This window comes from Mercenaria mercenaria, chromosome 14 (assembly GCF_021730395.1).
Source record: "Mercenaria mercenaria strain notata chromosome 14, MADL_Memer_1, whole genome shotgun sequence".
Lineage (NCBI taxonomy): Eukaryota > Metazoa > Mollusca > Bivalvia > Venerida > Veneridae > Mercenaria > Mercenaria mercenaria.
Genome location: NC_069374.1, coordinates 29981172 through 30008417, shown reverse-complemented (window position 1 = coordinate 30008417; position 27246 = coordinate 29981172). Strand labels below are relative to the sequence as shown.

Sequence of the window (27246 nt, the reverse complement as noted above, 5' to 3'; positions counted from 1 at the left end):
ATAATAAAAAAAATATTTGTCATTTCTCTTATTCAGTTTATTTTTTATTAAATAAAGGTTAGAGTTTTCTAAAAGTGTGAGAATTGTTTTGCTGTAAGAATTATAATTTAATTGGTCAGGACCTTACTCTACATGACTGAGCAATTACAATTAGTATATTATCAACTAAAATAATTATGTGTATATGTTCTCAAGAAAGCTGCATTTCAATCAATAAAATGCAAAACACAGGAAATAACCAATTATCTGTACATATCAATAAAATTTATGATCTTCTGACATGGACTACATGTCAAGTCTACAGGGGTTTCATGGACCCTTATCAGACCAGTCCAGACAGGATCCTGTTTATTGGGGATTAAGATGTCTGGCATTTTGTGTGTGTGTGTGTGTGTGTGTGTGGGGCGGGTGGGGGGGGGGGGGGAGTGGGTGTTACTTATATAGGAGATTTTCTTCGTCTTTAACGTATTTGAACAGCGCATATGTTTTTTTTTTCAGTTGTTTATTCGTTCGTACCGAATTCATGTCCGGTATGTAACATTGTCATTCATTAAGAGATTTTAATATTACTTGGTACAATTGTTTCCCATAATGAAACGATGTGTTATGCACAAGAACCGGACCCATCACTCAAAGTCCAAGGTCACACTCGGAGGACAAATGTCAAAAGCTTTTTTCCTGTCTGGACTTGTACATAACTCAATCATCCATCAAGGGATTTTAATATAACTTGGCCCAACTATCCCCCATAATCAGGCAATGTGTCATACACAACTACCAGAAATCTGACTTATATGTCAAGGTCACACTTGAAAGTCAAAGGTCAATAGTGTTTTTACCTGTTCAATCCATAACACAGTCGTCCTTGAAAGTATTTTAATATCAGTTGGCACAAATTTATCCCATAATGAGACGACGTGCCATGCAAAACATCCAGATCCAATGCCTTAAGGTCAAGGCCACACTCAGAGGTCGAAGGAAATACTGTTCTTTTTTTATCCGGACCATAACTCTATCATCGTTTAAGCGATTTTGATACTACTTGGCACAAATGTAATATTTAAAAACTGTTTCAATTATCTAGGGGTTGTGGTAGGAGTGCCGGGTCTGCTTGAAGTTATAAAGACTATGCTGCATAACGACATATAGAGGAAGGTTGTTCCATATTACCAGTGTAGATCTATAAGGGGAAAAGTTTGAAAAGGTACGAACCTGTCGGGATAATAGGAAATGCATATGTCGAGTCACTCTCAAGGGGCGCTCATGGCATGACGGCAATGGGGATTCCGCCAAACAGTTAACAATTTTGTAAAAATCTCAGTCCTTCTGTCTTCTAAGGTCTACCACTCAGGTTCATTTCTCACTGAGGTAACATTCTCCTGATATGAATATTTTTTTTTACCCATCGGAGGGTTCTACGTTGGACTTTCTCAATTTTATAAAAATTAGTAAGTGTAACTGAGTGTAAGACGACTGATGAAATGAAGATTATACCTTCTGCTGTTTTACAAGAGTCTCATTAGTAGCTGGCTTGATCTTCTCATTGTGTTTGTTTATTATGTACATACGAAGAAAACAAAGAGTTTTGTTAAAGTTAGATGTTATTCTATCTATGCGTTAATTCCAAAGAGCTCATCATAGATATCTAGGCATAGTTATTTCGCACTCCGAACCTTTTCTAAAGTCTGTCTCATAAAAAAACAAAGGCAAATATCAAACAGGGAATTCCACGTACCAAAAACGCAGCCTCCCCAAAACGAAATCCACAAAACGCAGACGCGTACACCACAAACACACACACACATACACACACACGCGCAGACACACAAAGCCAACACATTAGGTAGCAGTTGGTAGTTTCCAGCCACAGATTCGAATTGGCCAGGGTCAAAATCTGTCATTAGAGATAAAACCTTGAAGTGAAGGCAGTTTTGATGTTTGAAATATTTGTTGATGTGAGTTTGTGATTAACAAGTTTAAGAATGGTATGTTGCAGAAATTCTGGCAGATGCGAATGTAAGCTTGATGGCATCATTTTCATATAACTGCTTGAAATGCATATATGCCACTATCAGCATTGAGCGTCTCGTGAACTGTCAAATGTCATATAGGCCCTACACAGTTGAAAATAGTGAAAAAAGTAATCGGTTGACAGGTATTTTTGTCCAGCTCTGCAAGTAATACTTGAAACTGAGTACAGAATGCAAGTGGCCATTTGTCTCTATCCATTCCCCTAACATTTTAAGGCCAGTTGGAGATATGGCTAATTTGGGCTGAAATGTCATGTATTTTCGCGGGCTGAAATTATCTTTCAGGTGGCTTGTGGATTTAAAAATCTATGCTTTGTATGAAGTTTACTATGTATTTTATTTCTTCTTCAAGTAAGATGTAAACCGGTATCTTTTTATTTTCAGGTCTGCATCTCGTAAGATATCGGAAGCCGTCTGACTTGGCCACATCGCTCGGAAGTCTGAAGTACTAGAAAAAACCGCCATCTGCTACCTTAGGACAAAACGAACAAACAAAGGAACGGTCAGCGGCAAAAACACCTCCTGGGAGCTGAAACCGGTTTATGGTGCGCATCCAGCCTCACTCTTACTCCCACCATGTCCCAAAGACACGGGACAGTGTAAATAAAAGTAATCCCCTCCAGGTGAATCTCTAACACACGTAATGGAAACAAAAAGACATGACATGTAAAACACAAAAATGCTCGTGTATAAATATATAAAAAGCAAACCTTCAGACTGAACCAAAAACGTATGTACTCAATGCCTCTTCAGAAGACAGAGCCACAAGAGAAACACTCTTAAGGGCCCGACGAAACAGGCCAGAAGACAGATATCAAAACAGTTCAGTCCTGGTAGGATTTAAAAACTGCTTATCATAGACTCCTCCCCCTCTTCCGTCAGACACAATCAAAGAGGGAAGCGTAGTGTCCAACTGTAAACGGGTTGAACACTAAACATGCGGTATGTCTCAAAACAGTTGGGTCGTAACCTCTTTTAATAAAACGTTTTATAATTTTACCAAATACATTCGGAAAATTACCATGACCCAAGATCTTACGAAGTTTGTAAACCACATCCCCATAAAAAACGGGTTTAGAAATACCTTCTCGCGTACATCCCCATCCAAATGGGGAAAATTTACAATACTAAAATTAAAATCATCCCTCTTGTCATAAATTTTGGTATGTATAATATTGTCATAAATAGAGAGATGTAAATCTAAAAATGAAGCATCAGTATTCGAATTGTTAGTTTTAGTTAACTGTTCAAAAATCCCTAGGTAAATAGTACCCACCAACTGACCAAAAAAAGCGGATTATCCATATTAAGAATATCATCCAGATAGCGTGATGTATTATTAAAAGCAGTTATAATATCTGCCTGCGTATCTGGAGAAAGGCTCAACATAAAGTCTCTTTCATAACAATATAAAAACAAATCTGCGACAAGGGGTGCACAATTTGTTCCCATGGGAATACCATCTACTTGTCTAAAAACTGCATTCCCAAACCTGATGTAATGTTGTTCAATAAAAAGGAAAGGGCTTTACAAACTTCGTCACAGGTCCACATTGTATAATGTTTAATAATATTGCTAGTAAAAAAAGCTTTATCAAAATTGCAAGCGAGAAATGTAGCATTCTCTCTGGAAAAAGTCTTTTGAATTTGGGCAGTTAGTTTGTCATTTATTAAGTTATGTGGTAAAGTGGTATACAAAGTTGAAAAATCGTATGTACTGACTGTAGAAGTATATATTCAAACTTTATTTTTTCCTTAATTCTGTATATTTGAAACAGTATAAATTGTGTGGGATTGAATTCCATTTCCCACTAGTCTTCCCATTTTTTAGTCCTATATGGTCTTCTTATAGAATAAGGGAATCTTACAGGCTACTGGCTATTTACGACCTATAAGAAAATATTTAACCCATGATAAAATATAATCATGCAGTATTTTCGATGCTATATCCCTGCAGTTTAAACACTCGACATGATTTGATCTGATTTGATTTGATTTGATTTGATTTATATACTGTCATGGTTCATAAGAACATGTGACATAAAATGCAAAATAACCTCGAGGTATAAAATGTTAACATGTACCAATCGGAACAACCTACAGGAATATTGTTCTCTTTCTGGTAGTTATTTTACGTTCGGGTATTCTGTAATCAAGAAGTTGTTAACCAGTCGATGACACGTCCATGTTGTTTGTTGTGATAATCGTAACTAAATAATTTTAACGTTTCTATTTAGTTAATGTCTTGACATTCAAAATGATGCGAAGAAATGGTGGCATGGCTAAAGTAGTCGTCTGTATAGTTGCGTTTTTTGGTCTCGTTTATTTTATTTATTTGTACAACGACTTGTCCGGGCAGTTGAAAAACACGGAACGTTCTGCAGAAAGGTACAGAAGAGAACAAGAATCGGTTTCGGCCCAGTTACAAGGTATATTTAAGTTGATAAACATACAATCATTCAATCACTTTATTTTGGCAGAACACTTGGAATAATGTGTGTAAGATCTTGTCATTGAGTTTGTATGTCTAAATGTTTAGGCAATGCCATTGGCTAACAGAACTGGAACCGGTCTAGTCCTGGCTTCCAAAACTCTAAATGCCGCTCTTTTATATATTTTTTTTTTCATAGTTTTGGCTTTAGAGTTTTGGACCAGGCCTCATACCAAAATAAAAAGTTGTCCAACTTTTCGTCGCAAACGTAGTCAACTGAAATTTTGAACGAAAACGTATGGGTATCTTGATAAAGTAATCACTTCTACATCAGTTAACACCATTTATCAAATTCTGCAAGCAAATCTTGCAATAAAATCGCCGATTTTTACAAGTCACTGTTAGATCAGCATCATTTCGGCGGCCATTGTTGAATAGCTACAACAATTTCTCGCATAACGTAACCGTGCGAGCCGCTAAAAATATACATGTAGAGCACCTTGTAAACAAAAGAGATGATTTATACATACAAGTTTTCTTAAGGATTTATCTATGAAAGTAATAATTCAAATCAATTTCAATAAAAAAAAAACATTTTTCCAAGTTTTTTTGCCACCAGGATGCTGATCAATGCAACTTCAAATGCAAAGCGGCACATGTGAGTGCTCTCTTAGAGGTTCGCGCAGGTGAAAGGTCAGTCTCATATTTCAAAGGAGCAAGATGGCGGCATAGAGTAAACGTTTCAGACCAGTTCGAAATTGTCAGGTAGTTCTGCCATCAATTATAAGTTTTAATGCGTAAAATTTGGCACAATGGTAGATTTTACTATAATTATTTACTGATCAGAAAGTGCTGCTGCCGATTTCTTTTAAAAATAGAAACGCGAGCGTGTCAGATTTCTGGCACTATTATTGGTATGATTTCCCTACAGAGTACACTTCAGCGCTCCCGTCCAAATCCAGTATATAAACCGAGAGCGCTGAAGATCTTAAGCTAGAACCGGTCCTGTAGACAGCGAACTTATTCCTCCGGAATCGGTTCTCTAGCCGAAGTACATGCATAGGCAAGGGAACTGGAAGTTTATTTCTATGCATAAAGCTGTCGAAATTCACATTGTTTTTTCTTTTGGTAACAGTGATTTTTTTCTCAACATTTTGAATGGGACCGATAACAGAAAAATTGTGGAAATTAGCGTCATTTTGTCTCAAAACTGTGAACTTTTCCCCATTATTTGTGAATTTTTTAATACTTTGTGAATCAGAATGTTTAATGATTGAATATGAATATATGGGTGTAAGAAGATAGGTATTTAAAACTTACATTCAAATATTTATTCCAAAACAAGGACACGATTTAAAATTTTAAATGACTTGTACCCAAACGCACTATGAATTAATGTTCATGGTTGATAATATAGGGTGACTGTAGAATGTAACAAATCTTGATTTCCTCGCAAAAGTTGAAAACTTTTTCAGCTCTTACTGTGCTATAGACAGATCAATCCGCCTTCCAGATTTTAGCCCTATCTAGCTTCGCCCGCTTGGGTACCCCATTATATCATACTCTAATCTTGGTAACATTGTTTCTCAATGCACATGCGCAGTACGATTACTACCAGAAGGCATTGCAAACATGGCAGCCTCCATGAAATAATGCGTCTTTACATTTTTCTACTATTATTAGGAGTTTTCACACCAATTGTGAATGGGTCCGGTGGACCCGATTTGTAAATTGTGAAAGACCGTTTGCAATTGTGAATGGGTCTGATATTCGGTATCACTTATATAAGAAAAAAATCGCTTGGTAAGTATCGTGCATATTATTAACTTTATTAATTTTACCATTTCCGCAAGTCATGCCCTCGCATTTATCTGTGTTTACCATGTCGATAAAGTGTCATCAAGATTGTGAATTTCGGCAGCTTTATGCATGGAAATAAACTTCTAGATCCCTTGCCTACATGCAAGTACTTTGGCTAGAGAACCGATTCCGGATGAATAAGTCTGCTGTCTAGGGAACCAGTTCTGGTTCTCTAGCCACTGCCAAATGTTTATCTGAAGTGGTATCGGCGCTAAGGACAGGTAATGGCATCAATTCTTTATTTTAGATGTTTAACTTCCAACATACAGGTAAGCAACTAACTGTATAAAGTATAAACCCTTGAGAACAGTTAATTGTCTGCTTACCAGATGGCTAGACACTGAATCAACATTTGGCCTAGGGATAGGATATCCGCATGACATTTAAGTCGATTATTTTTGTTACTCGCGTAATGAGTAGGCCAGTTATAATCGTTATACACGACTACACACATGGTTCAAAAAGCTAAAAACTGTAGAATATTTTAGACTCTGGCTGAAATCAAGAAACCATATCTTCGGGAAACAGAATCATAGGTCAGCTTCAAACCCCCGGTGAAAAGGGTAATTTATTTGAAAAGGAAAAATGTTTGAAATAGTATATATTGGAAAACTTTGTATGTTACCACCAATTTTGTCAATTTTTGACAGCACAGTAAATATTTTGTGGCTTTGCTTTGTAGAGGCATTAGCTGCCAATTTTATTTTGTGTTTCACCTCAGCTCTAGTGTTAACATTATTTCCATATTGTTGTAAGCTTTAACCCTTAGCCTGCTGGCGGCAGATGATCCTGCCTTTGCGACATCCGTGCAGTCTGATCATGGTCTGCACTGTTCGCTATTCAGTTAGTAAATTTTCAGTGAAAACCCCTTTGAGTAATAAGTGGTACTGTCCAAATTGAAAGATGGACCAGTCCATTATAGAAATATAGCAGGTTAAGGGTTAAGTATACATTCAAGCTTTAATTCTAATAGGCAAGCATGTGCATATTTTCAGTACAGTATGGTCACACAGAACGCTTACAAAAAGCGCTTCATGCAGAAAAGTTAAAGTGTAAAGCTTCCCTTAATGGTAAGGCAGCATGGCCAGACCAGTTGGATGCAGCATGGAAAAAAAAAACCTCATGTCAAATAAAAATAACTCCCATGTCTAGTTGATCTAACTTGTTTTTGCTATGAATGGTCTAGGACTTGCATCCACCAATAGTCCTTGAGAGCAGTTTCTGTGCTCTTGAATTTAACAGTAGTGTCAGCATCAAATTTTTATGATCAAATGTAAAAAAAATTAAGTTAAATTTTTATGACAGTTTCACCTATTAAGGAATGCATTACATAAACACAGGTGGTAAATGTGAAATTCTAATTCCCATTGGTTGCTGATGTTGTAAGTAAAAAAAGACAAATATGAGGTTCGTGAATTTATGTTTTTGCTCAGTATGACACAGACTTACAAATGTTCTTGAAAAAAATGAAAAATGCTGTTCAACACAAATATGGCAAAATATCATATGTTGAAATATCTGCATTGAACCAGTATTATCATAAAAAACTTTACATTTCACACATGGTATTTTATCAAATTTGTGTTGAATAGCTTTTTTTTTTTCAAGAACAATTTGTAATTGTGTCATATTGAGCAAAACCGCAAGTTCTCTTATCTCAGTTTCATCTTTTCTTATGCGCAACACCAGCACCAGACGTCGCATAACCCATTTTAGGCGTATTCCCAGCGGGAATCGAGTTGTGTGTTTGCCACCCATCATGAAGGCATTTGTAGTACATGCAAATGGTAGAGACTGCCCTGCTATCTATAAATATTTTGTATATATATATAAAAATATTATATTCTTTCAGAAATACTGGTTTCAAACTTTATTTACAATTTGGGGAGAAAATGTGAAAGCTGGCCAACTCTTGCTGCACAATTTTGTCACTGTTAGTGATTGTTTTAGGGGTCACTCCATCAAAGGTCAAGGTCACAGGGGACTGAACATATAAAACCCTTTCCAATCAATAACTTGAGAACCACTTGACACAGAATGTTGAAACTTTATAGGATAATTGATCATGCAGAGTAGATGACCCCTATTGATTTTGGGATCACTCTGTTAAAGGTGAAGGTCACAGGGGCCTGAACATGGAAAACCATTTCTGATCAATAACTTGAGAACCACTTGACCCAGAATGTTGATACTTCATAGGATGATTGGACATGCAAAGTAGATGACCCCTACTGATTTGGGGTCAAATGATGAAAGGTCAAGGCCACAGGGGCCTGAACATAGAAAACTGTTTCAATTCATAACTTGAGAACCGCTAGGCCTCAAATGTGGAAACTTAGTGGGATGATTGGACATGCCAAGTAGATGATCCCTATTGCAGTCAACCATCAGTGTCTCTTTGACTTTTGCTTCTGTCCCCTATTGACTTCTAGCCTATACGACTATGCAGTGGGGGAGACATGCGCTTTTCTACAAAAGCATCTTCTAGTTTGACACAAATCTGCAATGAGAGCAGACACAGTAGTCAATGAAACGCCTGTCTGGAACTGAGTCTACCGTATTTTGGTGCGTATAGGTCGCGGTAATGTATAGTCTGCATCTAATTTTTGCTCTGGAAATGGTCGAAAAATTTAAGTTCTAGCGTATTAGTCGCAGTTAAATTTCGGATTTTCCCCCAGCAATATTTACCGGCAAAAAAAGTTAGACTGTGACTCAATGCAGACTTGGAGCGCCGGTATAAATTACAGACTCTGGTACATACCGGATTAACTAAATTTGAACGAAAATATCTTAAATGTATATATTTTGTAACCATGGTGATACTAACCCTAACCTTTAGTCAGTATTTTATGCATATTGTACATTAAATGTGTGCGGACATGCAAAAATATGCAAATTTTTGCCGTGTGCTACAATTGATAATCACTCTCGGGCATGCGCAGAAGACCGCTCCAGCTCTGCAATGAGTTACATCGAAAAAGTTATGGCGGCGGCTATACTGATGCCGCGGACTGAATTATTATCAGAACCTGATTCAATGGTGGAAATCGGACAGTGTTATTTTCGATCCCAACCGTTTCGTACCAACAGTAGTATCGGTAACAGACTACATCTCAAATCAAAGAAAAGCGGCCTTTTGACACTAATTGGCAGCAGTCGGTTTGCATTTACATTCTGTAATTATGCAAGTTAAAGTGTGAATTGTTTGCACATCAATTATAACACCCTTCCGCGTCATGTAATTAACCGCGTTCTTTTGATTCTGAGTTAAAAAATTAACAAAATATCTCTTTTTGGATTTTTATACGCTCGAAGGGACGTATTATGTTATGACGCTGGTGTCTGTCCGTCTGTCTGTCCGTCCGTCCGTCTGTCTGTTAGCAGTTTCGTGTCCGCTCTGTAACTCTTGAACCCCTTAAAGGATTTCAAGGAAACTTGACACAAATGTTCACCACACCCAGACGACGTGCAGAGCGCATGTTCCGGATGTCTCGCTTCAAGGTCAAGGTCACACTTAGGAGTCAAAGGTCATATCAGTTTGTTTCGTGTCCGCTCTGTAACTCTTGAACCCCTTGAAGGATTTCAAAGAAACTTGACACAAATGTTCACCACACCAAGACGACGTGCAGAGCGCATGTTCCGGATGACTTGCTTCAAGGTCAAGGTCACACTTAGGGGTCAAAAGTCATATCAGTTTGTTTCGTGTCCGCTCTGTAACTCTTGAACTGCTGGAAGGATTTCAAAGAAACTTGGCAGAAATGTTCACCACATTGCAACGATGTGCAGAGCGCATGTTCCGGATGACTTGCTTCAAGGTCAAGGTCACACTTAAGGGTCAAAGGTCATATATGACTTTGCTTTGTGTATATTGCTCTGCATTGCAGTGCTCTTGTTTTTATTTGGCAGATCTCTTTTTTAGCTCATCTGATTTTTTGAAAAGAAATGATGAGTTATTGTCATCACTTGAGCGGTTGTCGGCGTCGGCGTCTGCGTCGGCGTTGCTTGGTTAAGTTTTATGTTTAGGTCATCTTTTCTCCTAAACTATCAAAGCTATTGCTTTGAAACTTGGAATACTTGTTCACCATCATAAGCTGACCCTGTATAGCAAGAAACATAACTCCATCTCGCATTTTGCAAGATTTATGGCCCCTTTTGTACTTAGAAAATATCAGATTTCTTGGTTAAGTTTTCTGTTTAGGTCAACTTTTCTCCTAAACTATCAAAGCTATTGCTTTGAAACTTGGAATACTTGTTCACCATCATAAGCAGACCCTGAACATCAAGAAACATAACTCCATCTTGCTTTTTGCAAGAATTATTGCCCCTTTTGGACTTAGAAAATCAGTTTTCTTGGTTAAATTTTATGTTTAGGTCAACTTTTATCCTAAACTATCAAAGCTATTGCTTTAAAACTTGCAACAGTTTTTCACCATCATAAGTGGACCCTGTACAGCAAGAAACATAACTCCATCCTGCTTTTTGCAAGAATGATGGCCCCTTTTGGACTTAGAAAATATCAGATTTCTTGGTTAAGTTTTATGTTTAGGTCAACTTTTTCTCTTAAACCATCAAAACTATTGCTTTAAAACTTGCAACTGTTGTTCACCATCATAAGCTGACCCTGTAAAGCAAGCAACATAACTCCATCCTGCTTTTTGCAATAATTATTGCCCCTTTTGGACTTAGAAAAATCATTTTCTTGGTTGAATATTATGTTTAAGTCAACTTTTCTCATGAACTATCAAAGCTATTGCTTTAAAACTTGCAACAGTTTTTCACCATCATAAGTGGACACTGTACATCAAGAAACATAACTCTATCCTGCTTTTTGCAAGAATGATGGCCCTTTTTAGACTTAGAAAATCATGGGTAGGACAATATTTCTATTATACAAAAAAAATCAGATGAGCGTCAGCACCCGCAAGGCGGTGCTCTTGTTTGTACTTACAATAAATTTTTTTTGAATTACTTCCCTTTTATGTTACTATAAATAGCTTATTTTGAAACTTTTTTATTATTGGCTGTAGGGAAAAACCGAGACCACTTTTCTGTGGTACATGGATGGTACCTCCAATTTTAAGGTGTATTTTTACATACCTGTACCTGGTAAGGATTTTTTGGTAGACTTTGAATTTTTTTTTGTGGACTTAGTTTTTTTTTTTGAAGTTTTCCTTTTGTTGTTCCAGTCCTTTGGGGCTTCAACAGTCAAGTTCTCCCATCCTATGATGTAAGCCTTTGGGCGTATATTGCCCCGCTTGGCTGCGCTCTTGTTTCTTTTATTTAAAAATCAAAAGTAACAAAATTATCTTTCAAGATTTTTAATACGCTAAGAATTAGTATAAACAATGTTTGGAATGGAGGACGGATCTGTCCGGATTTTATCCAACCCGGAGTACATGTCAATGGCATCCAGTAAAACGAAGGTAGAAACAAACATAATTCAAACTGCAAAAACATCTTTGAATTAAAGTCATTCGAAATTTTAATAGTCTGTATGGGTTATTTACAATATATTTTATTGAAAGTAACCGCTATTGGTTGAAAAGCCGCCGATATTGGTATTTTTTATCCATTTTGTTTGTTCGTAACAGATGCATGTAGTTTTGCGAGAGCTATGGTCAGAAAATTGGCCCGAAAAAAATTCTGCTGGCAATGTTCTGTCGTATAGGTCGCAGGAACCTTTTCAGGCAGCGAAATGGGTAGAAAAAGTGTGACCTATATGCACCAAAATACGGTATCTGAAAATTACTTACTTGTATATTGGAATATGTTTTACCCCTGGCAGGCTAAAGAACCAGGGAAAGATCTGGAATAGTTCTTTGTTTCTTGCACTATCCTCCAACTAAAAATGCTTTAACAGTCTTCTGGAGCGGTCGCCCATGTAGATTACTGGTGTCAACAATAAAAAAGCTTACACACCCCACTGACTGGTGAGTTTAGCATGCTGTTCTTTTAGAGCATGAGATATTTAGTTATTAACTCCCATGAATCCTTTACCAGTAAATATCACCCTCTCCCCAATGTTAATTTAGGAACTTTTTCTTCCAAGTAGAGTGTGTTTGATAAAAATCCCTGTATGCAATTTATCTTTAAAAAGCATGTGAATACTTTCTTTCAGTCGGACAGCTTAGTTTAAAGCGGCCAAAGTCGCTAGAAAATGTGGAAGTATGTATAATTATACCCCCACAAACAATGTTTGGGGTTGTATATAGGAGTGAGCTTGTCGGTCAGTCTGTTGGTCCATTGGTTTTCATGGTTTCCGGACAGTAAGTCATGAAAGGCTTGACAGATTTAAATAATTTTTGGTACACAGGTATAACATCCTAAAATCAGGTCCATTTCGACTTAAAGGTCAGTAGGTCAAAGGTCAAGGTCACAATGACGCAGAACGTTTCCAGATGATAACTTGAGAACGCTTGGGCCCAGGATCATGTAAGTTAATAGGGAGGTTGATCATGACAAGCAGATGACACCTAATGATTCTGAGGCTAGTAGGTCAAAGGTCAAGGTCACAGTGACTCAGAACAGTTAAACTGTTTCCCGATAATAACTTGAGAATGCTTGGGCCTAGGATCATGAAAGTTGAAAAGATGGTTCGTCATGACTGGCAGATGACCCCTATTGATTTTGAGGTCAGTAGGTCAAAGGTCAAGATGACAGTGACCTGGAACAGTTAAACAGTTTCCGGACCATAACTTGAGAACGCTTGGGCCTAGGATCACAAAACTTAAGAGGGAGGCATATGACCCTTAATGATTTTGAGGTCAGTAGGTCAAAGGTCAAGGTCACAGTGGCCTGGAACAGTCAAACCATTTCTGGATGATACCTTGAGAACACTTGGGCCTAGGATCATGAAAGTTTATAGGAAGGTTGTTTACGACCAGCAGATGTTCCCTATTGAATTTGAGGTCAGTAGGTCAAAGGTCAAGGTCACATTGACCCGGAACAGTTTGACTTTGACATTGGCTTACTTCTGTGACAGCTCTAGTTTAAATGAATGTTCTCCTATTAGACATTTAAGTGTGTGATGTTGCACAGTATTAATTTTGTTTTACAACTTTTATGAATAAAATGTTGTAAAAACTGTTGTTAAGTCATGAAATAAAAAGTAATTGGCAGTGTTAAAAGTTCAATTTGATATCATTTCCCAGGAACACCAGATTTTATATTTTGACTTATAAGGCTATGCCTGAAGTGAAAATATTACATCAGTCTGTGTTCACCCAGTGTTCAGATGTTTAGATCTTACTCTGAAACCAACTAATAGTTTAAACTTCAAATATCGCTGACTTTAGCATTAGTGGCTAAGCATCAGGTGCCGTATTTCAGTAGTGTCTAAGATGATACCTTTAACATGTTTAAGATTAAGGAAAATCTGTCTTTTTTTCATTAGGTAAAAAATATTTCCAGTTGAGTTGTCTTTCTTCTCTTGAATAATATCTGATAACAGGCAGCGCTGTAATTTACTGGGTTACTAACAATACATCTGACATCCAGAAAATCCAATAATATTATAAGGTATTAAAATACCGAAATTAGAGTAAATATTTTTATCTTTTTACTGATATTTGTGAATTAAGAAATTTCTTAGAAAGTTAAGGAAGGTGAATGTAATTCCTTAGATTTAAGGACAAAAAAACCCCAAACTATCTTAAGATTTTATTTAAGATAAAAACTTTCTAAAACTTTAAAAAATCTTAGATTTAAGAAAAAATGCAAGACTTAAGAAAAAAATACAAAGTTAAGATTTTTTTTAAATGTTAGATGCTAATGGAATACGACACCTTCACTCACTTAAGCAATTTAAGTGGTCCCTGTCATTTATTTTTCTTATATTTTCTGTTCAGAAATTGCTAGCTTTCAGCTGTGACAGTAACTTAACAGCTGTTCTATATATACATTGTACCAGACTGACAGAATAATTTTATATAATATTATCTTTACATAGTATTGTTGTTTCATTGAACAAAGAACAGCTGTTTTCCATATATAGCTTGTCTCCCACCTTTATAAACCGTGTCCCGGTCTGTTACGGCCAGCCTAAGGTCCGACGGATGAAAATCTATATACTGAACCTTTATATGGTTTGACCCTGTTGTTAATGTTAATGGTCAGCAAAAATGACACAAATTTGCGATATAGCAGTCACTGTCCTATAACAAATAGCACATTGTAAGTTATAAAGTTTTAAAATGCCTGTATCTTATAGCATTTAAATAATATTTTATTCAAATTTGTGTTCATTTCAATGTTTGTTGTTTGAGACTTTCAATAACAAAGAAAAGAATGACTTTCTTTAGGTATCTAGAATAATTGATGAACCTGTTATGCTGTGAAATAATTTAATTTTGTGGGCATAAAATGTTGTGGTCGTTGATTTCAGCTTTAGATGTTGAAATAAATTAATGCATGCAGGGAATTGTATGAGTTCACTGGAATTTAATTTTGTAGATTAACACAACCATGAAATCCTAAAAAATAGCGCTCTATGAATATTTTAACCTTTAGCCTGCTAAAATTTCTAAAATGGACTGGTCCATCATTCATTTTGGGCAGTACCATTTATTATTCAAAGGTGTGTTCACTGAAAATTTACTGACTGAATAGCGAACAGTGGAGACCATGATCAGCCTACACGGATGTGCTTGCTGATCTTGGTCTACACTGGTCGCAAAGGCAATATCACATGTCACCTGCGTTCTAAAGCTTAAGATAATTTCAGAGTAATTCTTTTTTTTTACAAAATAAAAAATGTTGAGTGAAATTTTATCAAGTTAGATTCAATGTTTTCTTTCAATTGCTTTGGATACCTGCATGACCAGAAATGAATTTATAATGATTTCCAATTTAGAACTTTTCCTGTCGATTTCAAAGTATGAACTTACTGATAGTATAGAAATAGATAAAGAATACGTTTTCCAGGTTCCAGGAAACAAGGAAGTGGACATTTGTGTGTACCAGGAAAATCTTTAAAAAGAATTTCTATCTCCATTTGGCTTTCCTGAAATTTTTTGTGTTAAATTCCTAGGTCTCCTTGGTATTGTTATTGTAATGTTCGCTTTCCTGGTATTTTCTTAGCAAAATATGGTCGAAGGTATTTTTAGGATTTTAGTATTTCTTGAATACAAGGAGTTTTATACACCAGGATATCAAGAATTCCCAGGAAAATCTACCTAGAAATAATTTCTGTATGGGTTGTCTTAACTTTTAGCCTGCTGGCGGCAAGTTATTTTGCCTTTGCAACAGTGCAGACCAAGATCAACCTGCACGTTCTTGCAGGCTGATCATGGTCTGCCCTGTTTGCTATTCAGTCAGTAAATTTTCAGTGAGCACCCCTTTAAATAATAAGTGATGCTGCCCAAATTGGATGATGGATCAGTCCATTTTAGAAGTTTAGCAGGGTAAAGGTTAATTTTTTCAACTCTTTTCAATTAGCAGATCGTAAGGTAGCAGACATGCAAATCATGGAACAACTCGGTAGATAAAGTTAACCTTTACCCAAATGGACTGGTCTATTCAGTTTGGGTAGCACCACTTATAATATGAAGGGGTGTTCACTGAAAATCTACTGACTGAATAGCGAACAGTGCAGACCATGATTAACCTGCACAAACGTACAGGCTCATCTTGGTGTTTGCTAGTCGCAAAGGCAGAATCAATTAACGTCAGCAGGCTAAAGGTTAAAAATGTAAAATGTGGTGAAAAAGAAACTACGATAATTCCATGTGTAATAATGACTGTTTTAATAAGCATTGTTTTACATTTTGCAGACCAGATTATTGCAAAAGATGAGCTGAAACAGAGATGTGATAATGAAAAAGTAAGTATTATTATAATATCAAGTGCAGATAAACTTTTTTCCAAGGTTAAAGTTATTTCCTTTCTTCCAAATTCAATGTATAGATTTTACACGAGTGTGACTTCTGTTTGACATAATAGGATTGTATGCTTTATGGCCATGTCAGCAGGAAAGTATAAATATTGTCAAAGTGCCACAGATATTTATGTTGCTCTAGATGAAGAGGGGGTGTTTTTTATCACATCATATGTATAGCTTTATGAATTGGTTCATGTACTTGCTCAAATTTTCAATGGTAGAGGGAGGTCTATGGTGCCATTCCAGGTATTAGGGCTGTCAGGGACTCTTAGCATGAGTATAAAGGTGCAAGTTGTTCTAATTTTAGCAAGTTTTACATCTCTAAGTTACTTACCCAGATACCTTAGTGCATAGTGAGGAAGCTATCCAGCTGGCTTACGGAAGGTAGGTGGTTCTACCCAGGTGGCTGCCCGTGATAAAATAATGCGAGGAGGGGGGAGGGTGGGCAGGGGCACCTGTGGTCTTACTCCATCATCAAAACTGGAAAGTCACCATTTGATCTATAATTGTGTCTGTGCGACATAAAACCAAACAAAAAAAACAACAGTTCAGTACGTAGAGCACAAGACTTAATTGTTAGGTCATTTAATAATTCTGCTCTTGGGTTTGGTTTAGGGAATTTTGGGGGGGAGGGAGGGGGGGTGCTAAGCACAGTGTGAGTGTTCTCCATCCATTCTAAAATAATTTTACCTCCACCTCTGAATCTTGTTAGGAAGTTGTAGGGTCTTGGTGATGAAGATGTTACTTCAACATGCTGAACAGGTTTGGTAAACTGACTACCAGTATGTTACTAGAATCCTGTCATGTTTTAAAAAATTAACCATTGATTGGCACTGATATGGTCAGAATAGGTAGACATTAGGACTGAGTGAATGTGGACAGTGTTTCTTATCTATATATACAACATAGATAGCTGTAAAGTTCTGTCAAAAATCAACTTGACTGTATTACTTGAAAAATGAAAGCACTTGTAAATTATAAATTTTTATGAAAGTTTTTGTTTGTTTCAGGAACAGATGACAAACAGACTAAACTCACAGCAACAGCAATATAAAATGCTAAAGGTATGTACATGTTCATGTGTTACTTGTATTTCTGACTGTACAGGTCTCTGCTATCTGTCTCTATTGTTTCTGAATCATGGGTATAGAGAGACTCAGAGATTACGTTTGTGAAGGATGTTCGTGATGAAATTTTCATTTGAGAAATTGAAAAAATTGAAGTGACAGGACATTAATGCAACACAGCTGTTATGTAACTTAAATACTATGGAAAAAAATACCGAAAACCTAAACCAAAGAAAAAGAAACGTATGTGTATTATACACACACACACACATACACAGAATAAAAAAGTGATTGCTCAAAGCCAAAAGGAGATGAGCAAAATACTTGAGTTATCCAAAGTTTCAAGTTATCTAAACATTAAAAATATAAGAAAATTGGCCAAAGACCTTGTGTGTCATTGATTCTCTAGTGGGTTATGTTTCACTGTTCATGATTAGCTGTATATTTTACATATAGTACACAATATTTCAGAGTCAGCATGAAGACATGGAGACAGAGTTTGGTCGTTTACAAAATGAGAAGGAAAAAGAGAATGAGGAACACAAGAAACAGGACGAGGAACGTGCAATAGAATATAACCAGTTTAAACAGGAAAAATCCCTCGAAATAGCTAGTCTTAAAGGTAAGAAAAACTAGAAATTAGTCGTCCTAATGATGAGTATAACCAGTTATAGGAGAATACATTGTATCTGGTTGTATGAGTTCAGTTATAATCTGTAGTGAGTGAAATACTGTGTGTGTGTGTGTGTTCGGGTTTAGCGTCTTTTTCAACAATTTTTCAGTCATATAAACGACGGTGTCTACTTGTAGCAGTGAGCACAATGCCCAACTTTATAGTGCTGCCTCACTGGAATATCACGCCGTAGACACGTGGCATGATACCCCACCCAGTCACATTATACTGACACCGGGCTGACCAGTCCTAGCACTATCCTCTTAATGCTGAGCGCCAAGCGAGGAAGCTACTAGTACCATTTTTTATGTCTTTGGTATGACGCGGCCGGGGATCGAACCCACGACCTCGAAGCGGACGCTCTGCCACCAGGCTACCGAAGCGGTTGAGTGAAATACTGAAAAAGTACATGTAAACAGTTAGTGTTAATGGTGGTAAAACTGATTTTGGTAAAGAAATGGATTTTTTTTCAACTCAACTGATCACTTACACTTATTTCATGTTCACTGAAAGTTAAATTCATGTTAGATTTTTGCTAGGTTGATTTTCCTATCCTGGTTGCCCAACCAAGTTGAAGATAGAGTTACTTTAGTGTATTAGAGTATAAATTTGATTATCTTTATATAATGTAACTAATAGCCTAAGGAATGATGCTTATATAAGAATTATTGTACTATATTTGTCAAAGACTTGCATTGACACTTATGACATTTAGCCAAAATTCATTTGAAATGCAAGTTTATAAAATTATTATAACCTCTCTTTGCCTATCTAGGTAGCTTAAAAAGATATGCATTCAGCACCTACACACCATTTTAAAACTTGTCTTATGGTTCAGATTGTTGAAATATCCCAAAATCTGTCAAATACAACTGTAAAACTCAAAATTATGTTAAAACTAAAAGAAACATTCCCGTTTTTACATACTTTCATATCTAAAGCCGAGGGTGGGGGTAATTACAGTTTCATTAAAAAGTAATAAAACATACAGTTCTAGTAGTGAGTTTACTCCATGTAATGAGTCTTTTTGTTCCGCTAATAAATCTCATATAGAATATACAAAAACTGAACAATGTAGTAAAAAGTTGCTCAAATTTAATGCACCACCTGTAAGAAGAAAAATCTCCAGTTTGTACAAGGTAAAATGGGGATGTTTTAACAGTACCTTGATCTGCATTAGATTGAAAGATAATTACACATCTCTTAAGATTTCGACTTCTGATTGCAGCTGATTGAAATAGATGGTTGAAAAGTAAAGCTGATTTACATAAATGCATATTGAACACTGCTTACTGATGCACAATTTTTGTGGGTGTAGAAGGTTTCTAATTAGCATATTTATCTGCTGCAAATAACATGGTTTCTTTTTCTGGTCCAAGTTTAGCTGGGTGCAAGTTTTACGCACTTATAGTTGAAATTCTGACTTACCTTGATATAGCTGTATCTTGTTCCACTTTTTGTGAAAGCTTTGATTTAGCACTTCTGTCTGGGTAACATATGATTTCTGAAGCTGAAGTTCGCTCTTCTGCATCTAAAGATAAGGCTAGATTAGATAAATTATTCAAAGGGTAGTTGTCCTATATATTGCTTTCTATTGACAAAGGTATTGATTTGGACACTGTCTGCTGTCAAGGGTTAGTGATTTGTCAATGCTCAGTACGCATGCACCCCTGTCTAAAGTATAAAAGTTCTTTAATGAAGTAACATATTTATTTTCAAGTTTATAGCATTTTTATGAAGAACTTAAGATGGGAGTTTGTGCAGATTTATGCAAAAATTAAGATAGGTTTATGCAAAAATTAAGGTGAGTTTATGCAAAAATTAAGGTTAAAATTTAAGATGGGTTTATGCAAAAATTAATGTGAGTTTATGCAAAATTTAAGATGGGTTTATGCAAAAATTGTGATGAGATTTCATTCTCTAAAGCAATCCATAGAAATACATTTTGTTATGAGGGAATTTTTCTAGATACAGATATTAAGGTTTGAGAATTCCCATGTCTAGAGCCCTGGGGGTCGGGGGTGGGGGGGCTGCCAGAAAATTCTGCCACAGTACTAAATATTTTCAGATTGTGCAGTCTACCTTAAATTTCTATTAAGTGGTCTTGAAATCAATAATCTACTCTTCATGATGGCCACAGCAAAGCATGAATTTTAACTGTCGCCAATAATCCTCTTGTTTAATGAGTGAGAGATGTGTAGGCAGTAATTATCTGATCACCTATTGACACAGTCGGCAGTTACCTATTGTAGTCGTCTCCTTGTGTATGCGATAGAGGCTGTATTTTTCAATTGATCTTCATGAATTTTGGTCAGAATGATTTCCTTGATGAAATCTAGGCCGAGTTTGAAAATGGGTCATCTCGGGTCAAAAACTAGGTCACTAGGTCAAATCAAAGAAAAACCTTGTGTATGCAATAGAGGCGGTATTTTTCAATTGATCTTTATGAATTTTGGTCAGAATGATTACCTTGATGAAATCTAGGCCGAGATCGAAAATGGGTCATCTGGGATCAAAAACTAGGTCACTAGGTCATATCACGTAAAAACCTTGTGTATGCAATAGAGGCTGTATTTTTCAATTGATCTTCATGAATTTTGGTCAGAATGATTACCTTGATGAAATTTAGACCAAGTTCGAAAATGGGTCATCTGGGGTCAAAAACTAGGTCACTAGGTCAAATCAAAGAAAAACCTTGTGTATGCAATAGAGGCTGTATTTTTCAACTGATCTTCATGAAATTTAGCCAGAATGATTACCTTGATAAAATCTAGGCCGAGTTCAAAAATGGGTCATCTGGGGTCAAAAACTAGGTCACTAGGTCAAATCGAAGAAAAACATTGTGTATGCAATAAAGGATGTATTTTTCAATTGATCTTCATGAAATTTGGTCAGAGTGATTGCCTTGATGAAATCTAGGTCGATTTTGAATATGGGTTATCTGAGGTCAAAAACTAGGTCACTAGGTCAAATTAAAGAAAAATCTTGTGTATGCGATAGAGACTGTTTTTTTCAATTGATTTTTATGAAATTTGGTCAGGTTGATTGCCTTAATGAAATCTAGGTCGAATTTGAATATGGGTCATCTGAGGTCAAAAACTAGGTCACTTGGTCAAATCAAAGAAAAAACTTCTGTATGTGATAGAGGCTGTATTTTTCAGTTGATCTTCATGAATTTTGGTCAGAATGATTGCCTTGATAAAATCTAGGTCGAGTTTGAACATGGGTCATCTAGGGTCAAAAACTAGGTCATATCTAAGAAAATGCTTGTTTTATCGCAAGAGACCAATTTTTTGGTCCAATCTTAATGAAAATTGGTCAGAATATTTGTTTCCATGAAATCACTAGGTCAAACGTGTTTTACACTGTTATGGAGTGTTTCTTAGGTGAGCGGCCTAGGGCCATCTTGGCCCTCTTGTTTTCAGTTACATTTGGAGAACAAATCCATGCTGGTACACCGGCTAGGTAAATTGACAGCTGTCACATGAGTCAAATGATGTCTGAAAACTGCTTTAAACCAAACATGTATCAAACTTTGTTTAGATATTACATACTTTGCACACTACTCTAGCTCCTATATGTGTATCTGATTATATGTTGCTTGCATGCAGCATGTGAAACTTACAGATATAGGATATGGGCATGAAGTCTTTCTCTATTTTTGTGGGGCATGTTGAAAAGTATTCCTCATTTTCTGACACAGTATGAAATTTTCATATGATGTGTTACCGGTTTTCTATGATTATGTTATTACGATATTTTTCACAGGGATTTTTATATGCATGAGAATGTTACTTTTTTACATGTGCTTTGTATAATCAAGTTTGTTTTTAAAGTTGAAAGAATCACTTGCACAGAGGCTTTCAGTTCACTCGTAGTTCATCTTTTGCTAGCTGTATTAGAGTATTTTAAAAATTGTAAATTTAGAACTGCACCAAACAGTCTAAATATGTAGCACTGTATTTGCTGCTTGCTTGTTTTCAAACATGGCAAGGGAAGTTACTCTAACTTACAGGGAGAAAACTCTGTCATAATGCAGAGTAATATTCACAAATATTTTACCTACCAATGCTGTTCAGTATGGATTTTCTCAGATTGATGGAATAGTTTGAGGTAAAGGAATACAAAATAGAAGAATTGGTCATCTGGAGAGGGTTGATTGATATACAGAAAACTTTACGAATTTTATTTAGACATTGATTTTTAGAAAACTTAGAAAAACAAATGTATGAGTTAAGGGTTATGAACACTAAAACATCTTTATAACAAAAAAATAAAAGATCATAACAGTGTTGAATCTCATCAAGACCACTTTTTTGAATCAAAAGTTAACAGGCTGTTACTTTAGCAGCCCATTAAAGTTCTGAACAACTGGGCCTTGTTGTTGTTTTTTATGCCCCCGGCATCTACCGATGCGGGAGGCATATAGTGATTGACCTGTCTGTCCGTTTGTTCGTCCGTGCGTTCCCCCATCCGTACAAGGTTAACCAAATGGGACCATTTCGTCTAGCATCAATACCCCTTTCTAGAATGGCTTGATATTAATGCAGGTGTAACCTGTGACCATTCCTCATCTTCAGACATCACCTGACCTCAGTTTGACCTTGACCTTGACCTCGTTTTGGACTTAGGTTGCTTTGTATGGGCCATCTCTTGGTTAACCAAATGGGACCGTTTCATCTAACATCAATACCCCTTACTAGAATGACTTGATACTAATGCAGATGTAACCTGTGACCATTCCTCATCTTCAGACATCACCTGACCTCAGTTTGACCTTGGCCTTGACCTCATTTTGGACTTAGGTTGCTTTATATGGGCCATCTCTTGGTTAACCAAATGGGACAATTTCGTCTAGCATCAGTACCCCTTACTTGAATGACTTGATACTAATGCAGATGTAACCTGTGACCATTCCTCATCTTCAAACATCACCTGACCTCAATTTGACCTTGACCTTGTTTTGGACTTAGGTGCAAAATTTATCGACAAGGATACCACCAGGGGCATCAGGCGTTTATTGAACGCAGCTCCTTGTTTGTATGTCATCTCTGATTCCATATTATCCAGTATGATGCATATCATAACTTATTTATAAATGACATTTTGTATATTTCAGATGATAAAGCACATTTGCCAGTTCTCAATGCAGGGAGAGTGTAAGATGGGGACACAGTCTGTGATATTGTAGAAATACAACTTGAGAACCATTCCACGAAAACTTAGCAACAATGTCATGTGATGTCCCTTCCTTAGCAACCAGATCATTTGATACCATTTGCATAGGAGCAAGATCATGTGATACTGTACCCATAGCAACCTAGTCATGTGATAGTGTGTGGAAATAGGTGATAAAGTCATCGGGAAATATTTTTAATGTTTATTAAAGAGTAAGGAAGTGTTAAGATATTTATTTCAAGAGTTGAAATGAAGTATTTGTGTTTAAAATAGGCTCTAAGTATTATTTTTGATATTAATTGAGTTAATTTGTAATTTAAGTGATAAGGTTATGAAAGTAAACTGTTTTGGACTAAGAAAAGATGAAACAAAGAACAGCATTATAGTGTTATTTTAGGGTTTTATCTGTTATCTCGAGGGTATTCTTCAAGAAAATGCAGGAAATTTAACATGGCCTATTTAAGATTTCTTTAGATCTGTAATAATTGCTGAATTTTCATTTATGGATCTACAATAATGTACAAAATATTATTAAAAATGCAAGATTTATATATCTTCATGAATATATTGGAAGATAGATGGATGCTAGATATATACGGTCAGTTCTGAGTAACCACTGTCCTACTGAACAGATTTTCTAGTGATCTTGTAATTTTCAAAGAAGACCAAAAACTTTTTTTTTTTTGCCAAAGAATCTGTAAGTTGAGCAGTTTTAATAAGGCTGCTGTACAGTGTTTTAAAATATACAAAACTGCACATAGCTGTCAAACATGATAGTATTTTTGAAATACCCTGGTTCAAGGAGAGAGTTTGGTCTAAAATGTATGTGCCTACTAAGGAACTTCTTCAGATTGACAGGGGGCCTCTGTGGCCGAGTGGTTAGAGTCGTTGACTTCAAACCATTTGCCCCTCATCGATGTGGGTTCGAAACCTCATTTGGGGCGTAGAATTCTTCAAGTGAGGAAGCCATCCAGCTGGCTTACGGAAGGTCGGTGGTTCTACCCAGGTGCCCGCTCGTGATGAAATAGTGCACGGAAGGGCACCTGGGGTCTTCCTCCACTATTAAAAGCTGGAAAGTCGCCATATGACCTAAAATTGTGTCGGTGCGACGTTAAACCCAACAAAATAAATAAATAAATCTTCAGATTGACAGCTAAAATATAAATACATGTGTAATAGGGCTTGTTTTTATCTCTGAAGATATGGAAGTTTCCATTGAAATTGCTTCAAGATCCATAAAAAAATGTAAAAGTGGCAACTGACCGAAATAAAACAAAATACCATTTTTACCAGGATAATTTAAAGAGGAATATTTTCTGGCTCGCAGATTTTGTTTGATTTGCTATATACTGTTATGCATCCTGTAATAATAAGTCTGAAGCATCAGCAGGCGAAATATGGCATATATAAATCTTGTACGGTAAATATATAATTTTATTATATATATATATTGTTTTATGTTTTGATTCGATTGTGTAAATTTTATTTGATGTATTTATGAAATATAGGGGCCTTTAAGAAATACAGTATGCTTGGTGACCAGGCAATTTTTATTATGCATGATATTTTAATGTTTCTCAAAACTTGACAACTCAAAGAGAAATCAGGCAAGTGGAAATGCATCACTGTAGGGGCGGACGGGGGGATGAGGTTGAATATTTCAGAATCTTTTAGTTTCCATGAGATTGGCCTTTTACTTGGTTTCAAACATAATCACAAAATTAAATATATTTAGTCTGCATGATAAGATCGTGTGTTAGTTTGTTGTTAACCAGGTACAGGATATTTACTGTCTCAGAAATCTGTATCCAGCTCTGTCTTTGCTGATAAGCCTTTCCTTGACTTTGTATATCCTGTATTGGGTTCATAACAAACTACATTACTTATAACCAGTACTTTTTAAAGCTGCACACCTTCAGAAATGTCAATTTTTTTCTCAAAATAGGAAAATGTTTTTTCGTACTTACAACTGAAAGTAATTTTAAAATGATGCCTTTCATTTTAGGAAATTTTATCTTTAAAAATTGATATAAAATGTAAAAAAATGTAGGAAAGTTTATATGATACACATAAAAAAATTACATAAACAATACTGGTTTATCAATTTGATACCTTATATCAATTGCTATCTGTTCAGTAAAATGGAAATTTTTTATATAGATCTGGAGGAATGTTCCTTTAATGTGATTGACCACCTTAAAATATCAATTATTGACAGCAAGGTTCATTTTTCATCACCATTCTATCACATGTTAGGTAGGGGCCAATTCTGATTTTCATTTATCATATACATTGTACTATGCAACATCTTAAGATGTGTCTTTTTCTTCAAAACCATGGCAACCATTTTACATTATACTTCCATTTTCATGTGTTGTGCTGTTGTGGTAGGATTATTTCTGTTTAAAACAGAAAGTTAAAAAGAAATCACACTTTTAATTAGATCTTGTTGTTAAATGTAAATAGGTTGTGCAAATGATTTCAAATTGCATAGTTTTTGTTTCGGATCTCTTTTTTGAGAGAAATGTCTGTTTTGCCATAGAGCGATATTGCAGTTAAGGTAGTTGCGCATGATTTGTTAACTTGAAGTTAAGTCTAAACGTAATTTGTCCGGTAACCTGGAATAATGTCTGATACTGGCTTACAGAAATGAAAGCATGCCACAATTAAATAGCAACCTGTGTGTTAATTGATATATTGGCATTGATGCTATGCTGTACAAAATTCTACAATATAGAAAAAAATTTGATAAAACCGTGCAGAACTACCTTAAATAGGAAAAAATGCTGGACAAAAAGATGATTTTTAGCATGACTATTGTTGTAGCCCGTGCAAGTGTTCATCCAACTGCTTACAACACTGAAAGAATTTTTAAAATTTGACTACTGTTGAAAAAGATGGAGGCTGCCATTTTTCTGTGTTTATGACATCATTTACACACTGACAAATCACTTATTTAGCAGATATCTTTACAATAGATTAATTTCTATAATTTCCAAATTTCAAGGTGTGAAGATTGATAATTTGTTTCGTTCTAGTTGGAAATTTGATGAAATATTGAAATGTTCATAACTTTCTTATTTCATAACCGATTTTAAAAGCTCTTTTGATGCCTTAAATATTTCAAGGGGACCTTTCAGATGGAATTAAATTGAAGCAACGATGCTGTTCTTTCTAAGGTGAATACTGTTGGGCATTTTCAGTTAGAATCTTCAAATTTGCTTAGCTTTCTAGAATAATGAACCATTTTGAATGCACTTTGAATTAGTCATGTTAAAATGTACCATTTTGCAAAGTCACGTTTTGTGGAATGTCAACATTTGAAGAGGTCTTTTATTTTCTTTTTATTTCAATGTATATTTTTGTTTTTGTCATATTGAAGTTTTAATTCCAAATGAAAGGGGTATATATTGTTCATAACTGGAAAGATGTGTTGCATGTTTTAAAGCAATCTCTTTTAAAGAGTTATCATTCCTTGCGTGTCTGTAATATGACAGTATAACAATTTATTATATACCTATATAAATTCTGTAAAAAGGTCGGCTTGTATTTCACAAGTAAATGAACAGGCAGAAAAAAATCCATATTGTACCTTTTGTATTGTATGTTGTCGGACGACTTTTCATTAATATGCATGACCTGACACAGCTCTATAAATAGCGCACATAAAAACTTCTCTAAGTTCCATTTTAACATCGATAAACATTGAAGATTTCATTCAATAACGAAATGACAGAAGAAAAGGTGGAGGTATATAATGAAAGGGACATTATAACAGTAGCTAGATCTGGGATTTTGCATTCAGCTCTCATGGATTTTGCAAGGACGGATCACACTTGGCATGTGCGTGTCTCGTGAGATCAGCTCTGACAAAAGTCTACTCAAGCTGAATACAGCATCCCAGATCGAGCTACTATTATAATAACCCTATTATATCTGACATATCTGACAGTTATAATTCAGGTAACATATGTCGTCCAATGAAATACTTGAAAATGAAGCATAACAGGAACCAATTTTTTGACTGATATAGACACAAGGTTTAAAATTGGAACAAAAACTTACTGTCTGTCAAAACAACTGCATGAACTGTCTAGGCAGATAATGCTTGATGCTTGATAACAGGACAGA

At 35.8% G+C, this 27246-nt stretch overlaps 1 protein-coding gene across 1 annotated transcript; it reads left to right on the top strand.

Moving 5' to 3' along the window:
- Positions 1–4186: 4186 nt before the first annotated feature.
- Positions 4187–23100, top strand: LOC123527147 (rho GTPase-activating protein gacV-like). Its single transcript, XM_053522558.1, has 5 exons — positions 4187–4458; positions 16091–16140; positions 17208–17261; positions 17736–17886; positions 23057–23100. Exons 1-5 carry the CDS (start codon positions 4287–4289, stop codon positions 23098–23100), a joined length of 471 nt encoding a protein of 156 aa, XP_053378533.1. The 5' UTR covers positions 4187–4286.
- The last annotated feature ends 4146 nt before the right edge of the window (positions 23101–27246 follow it).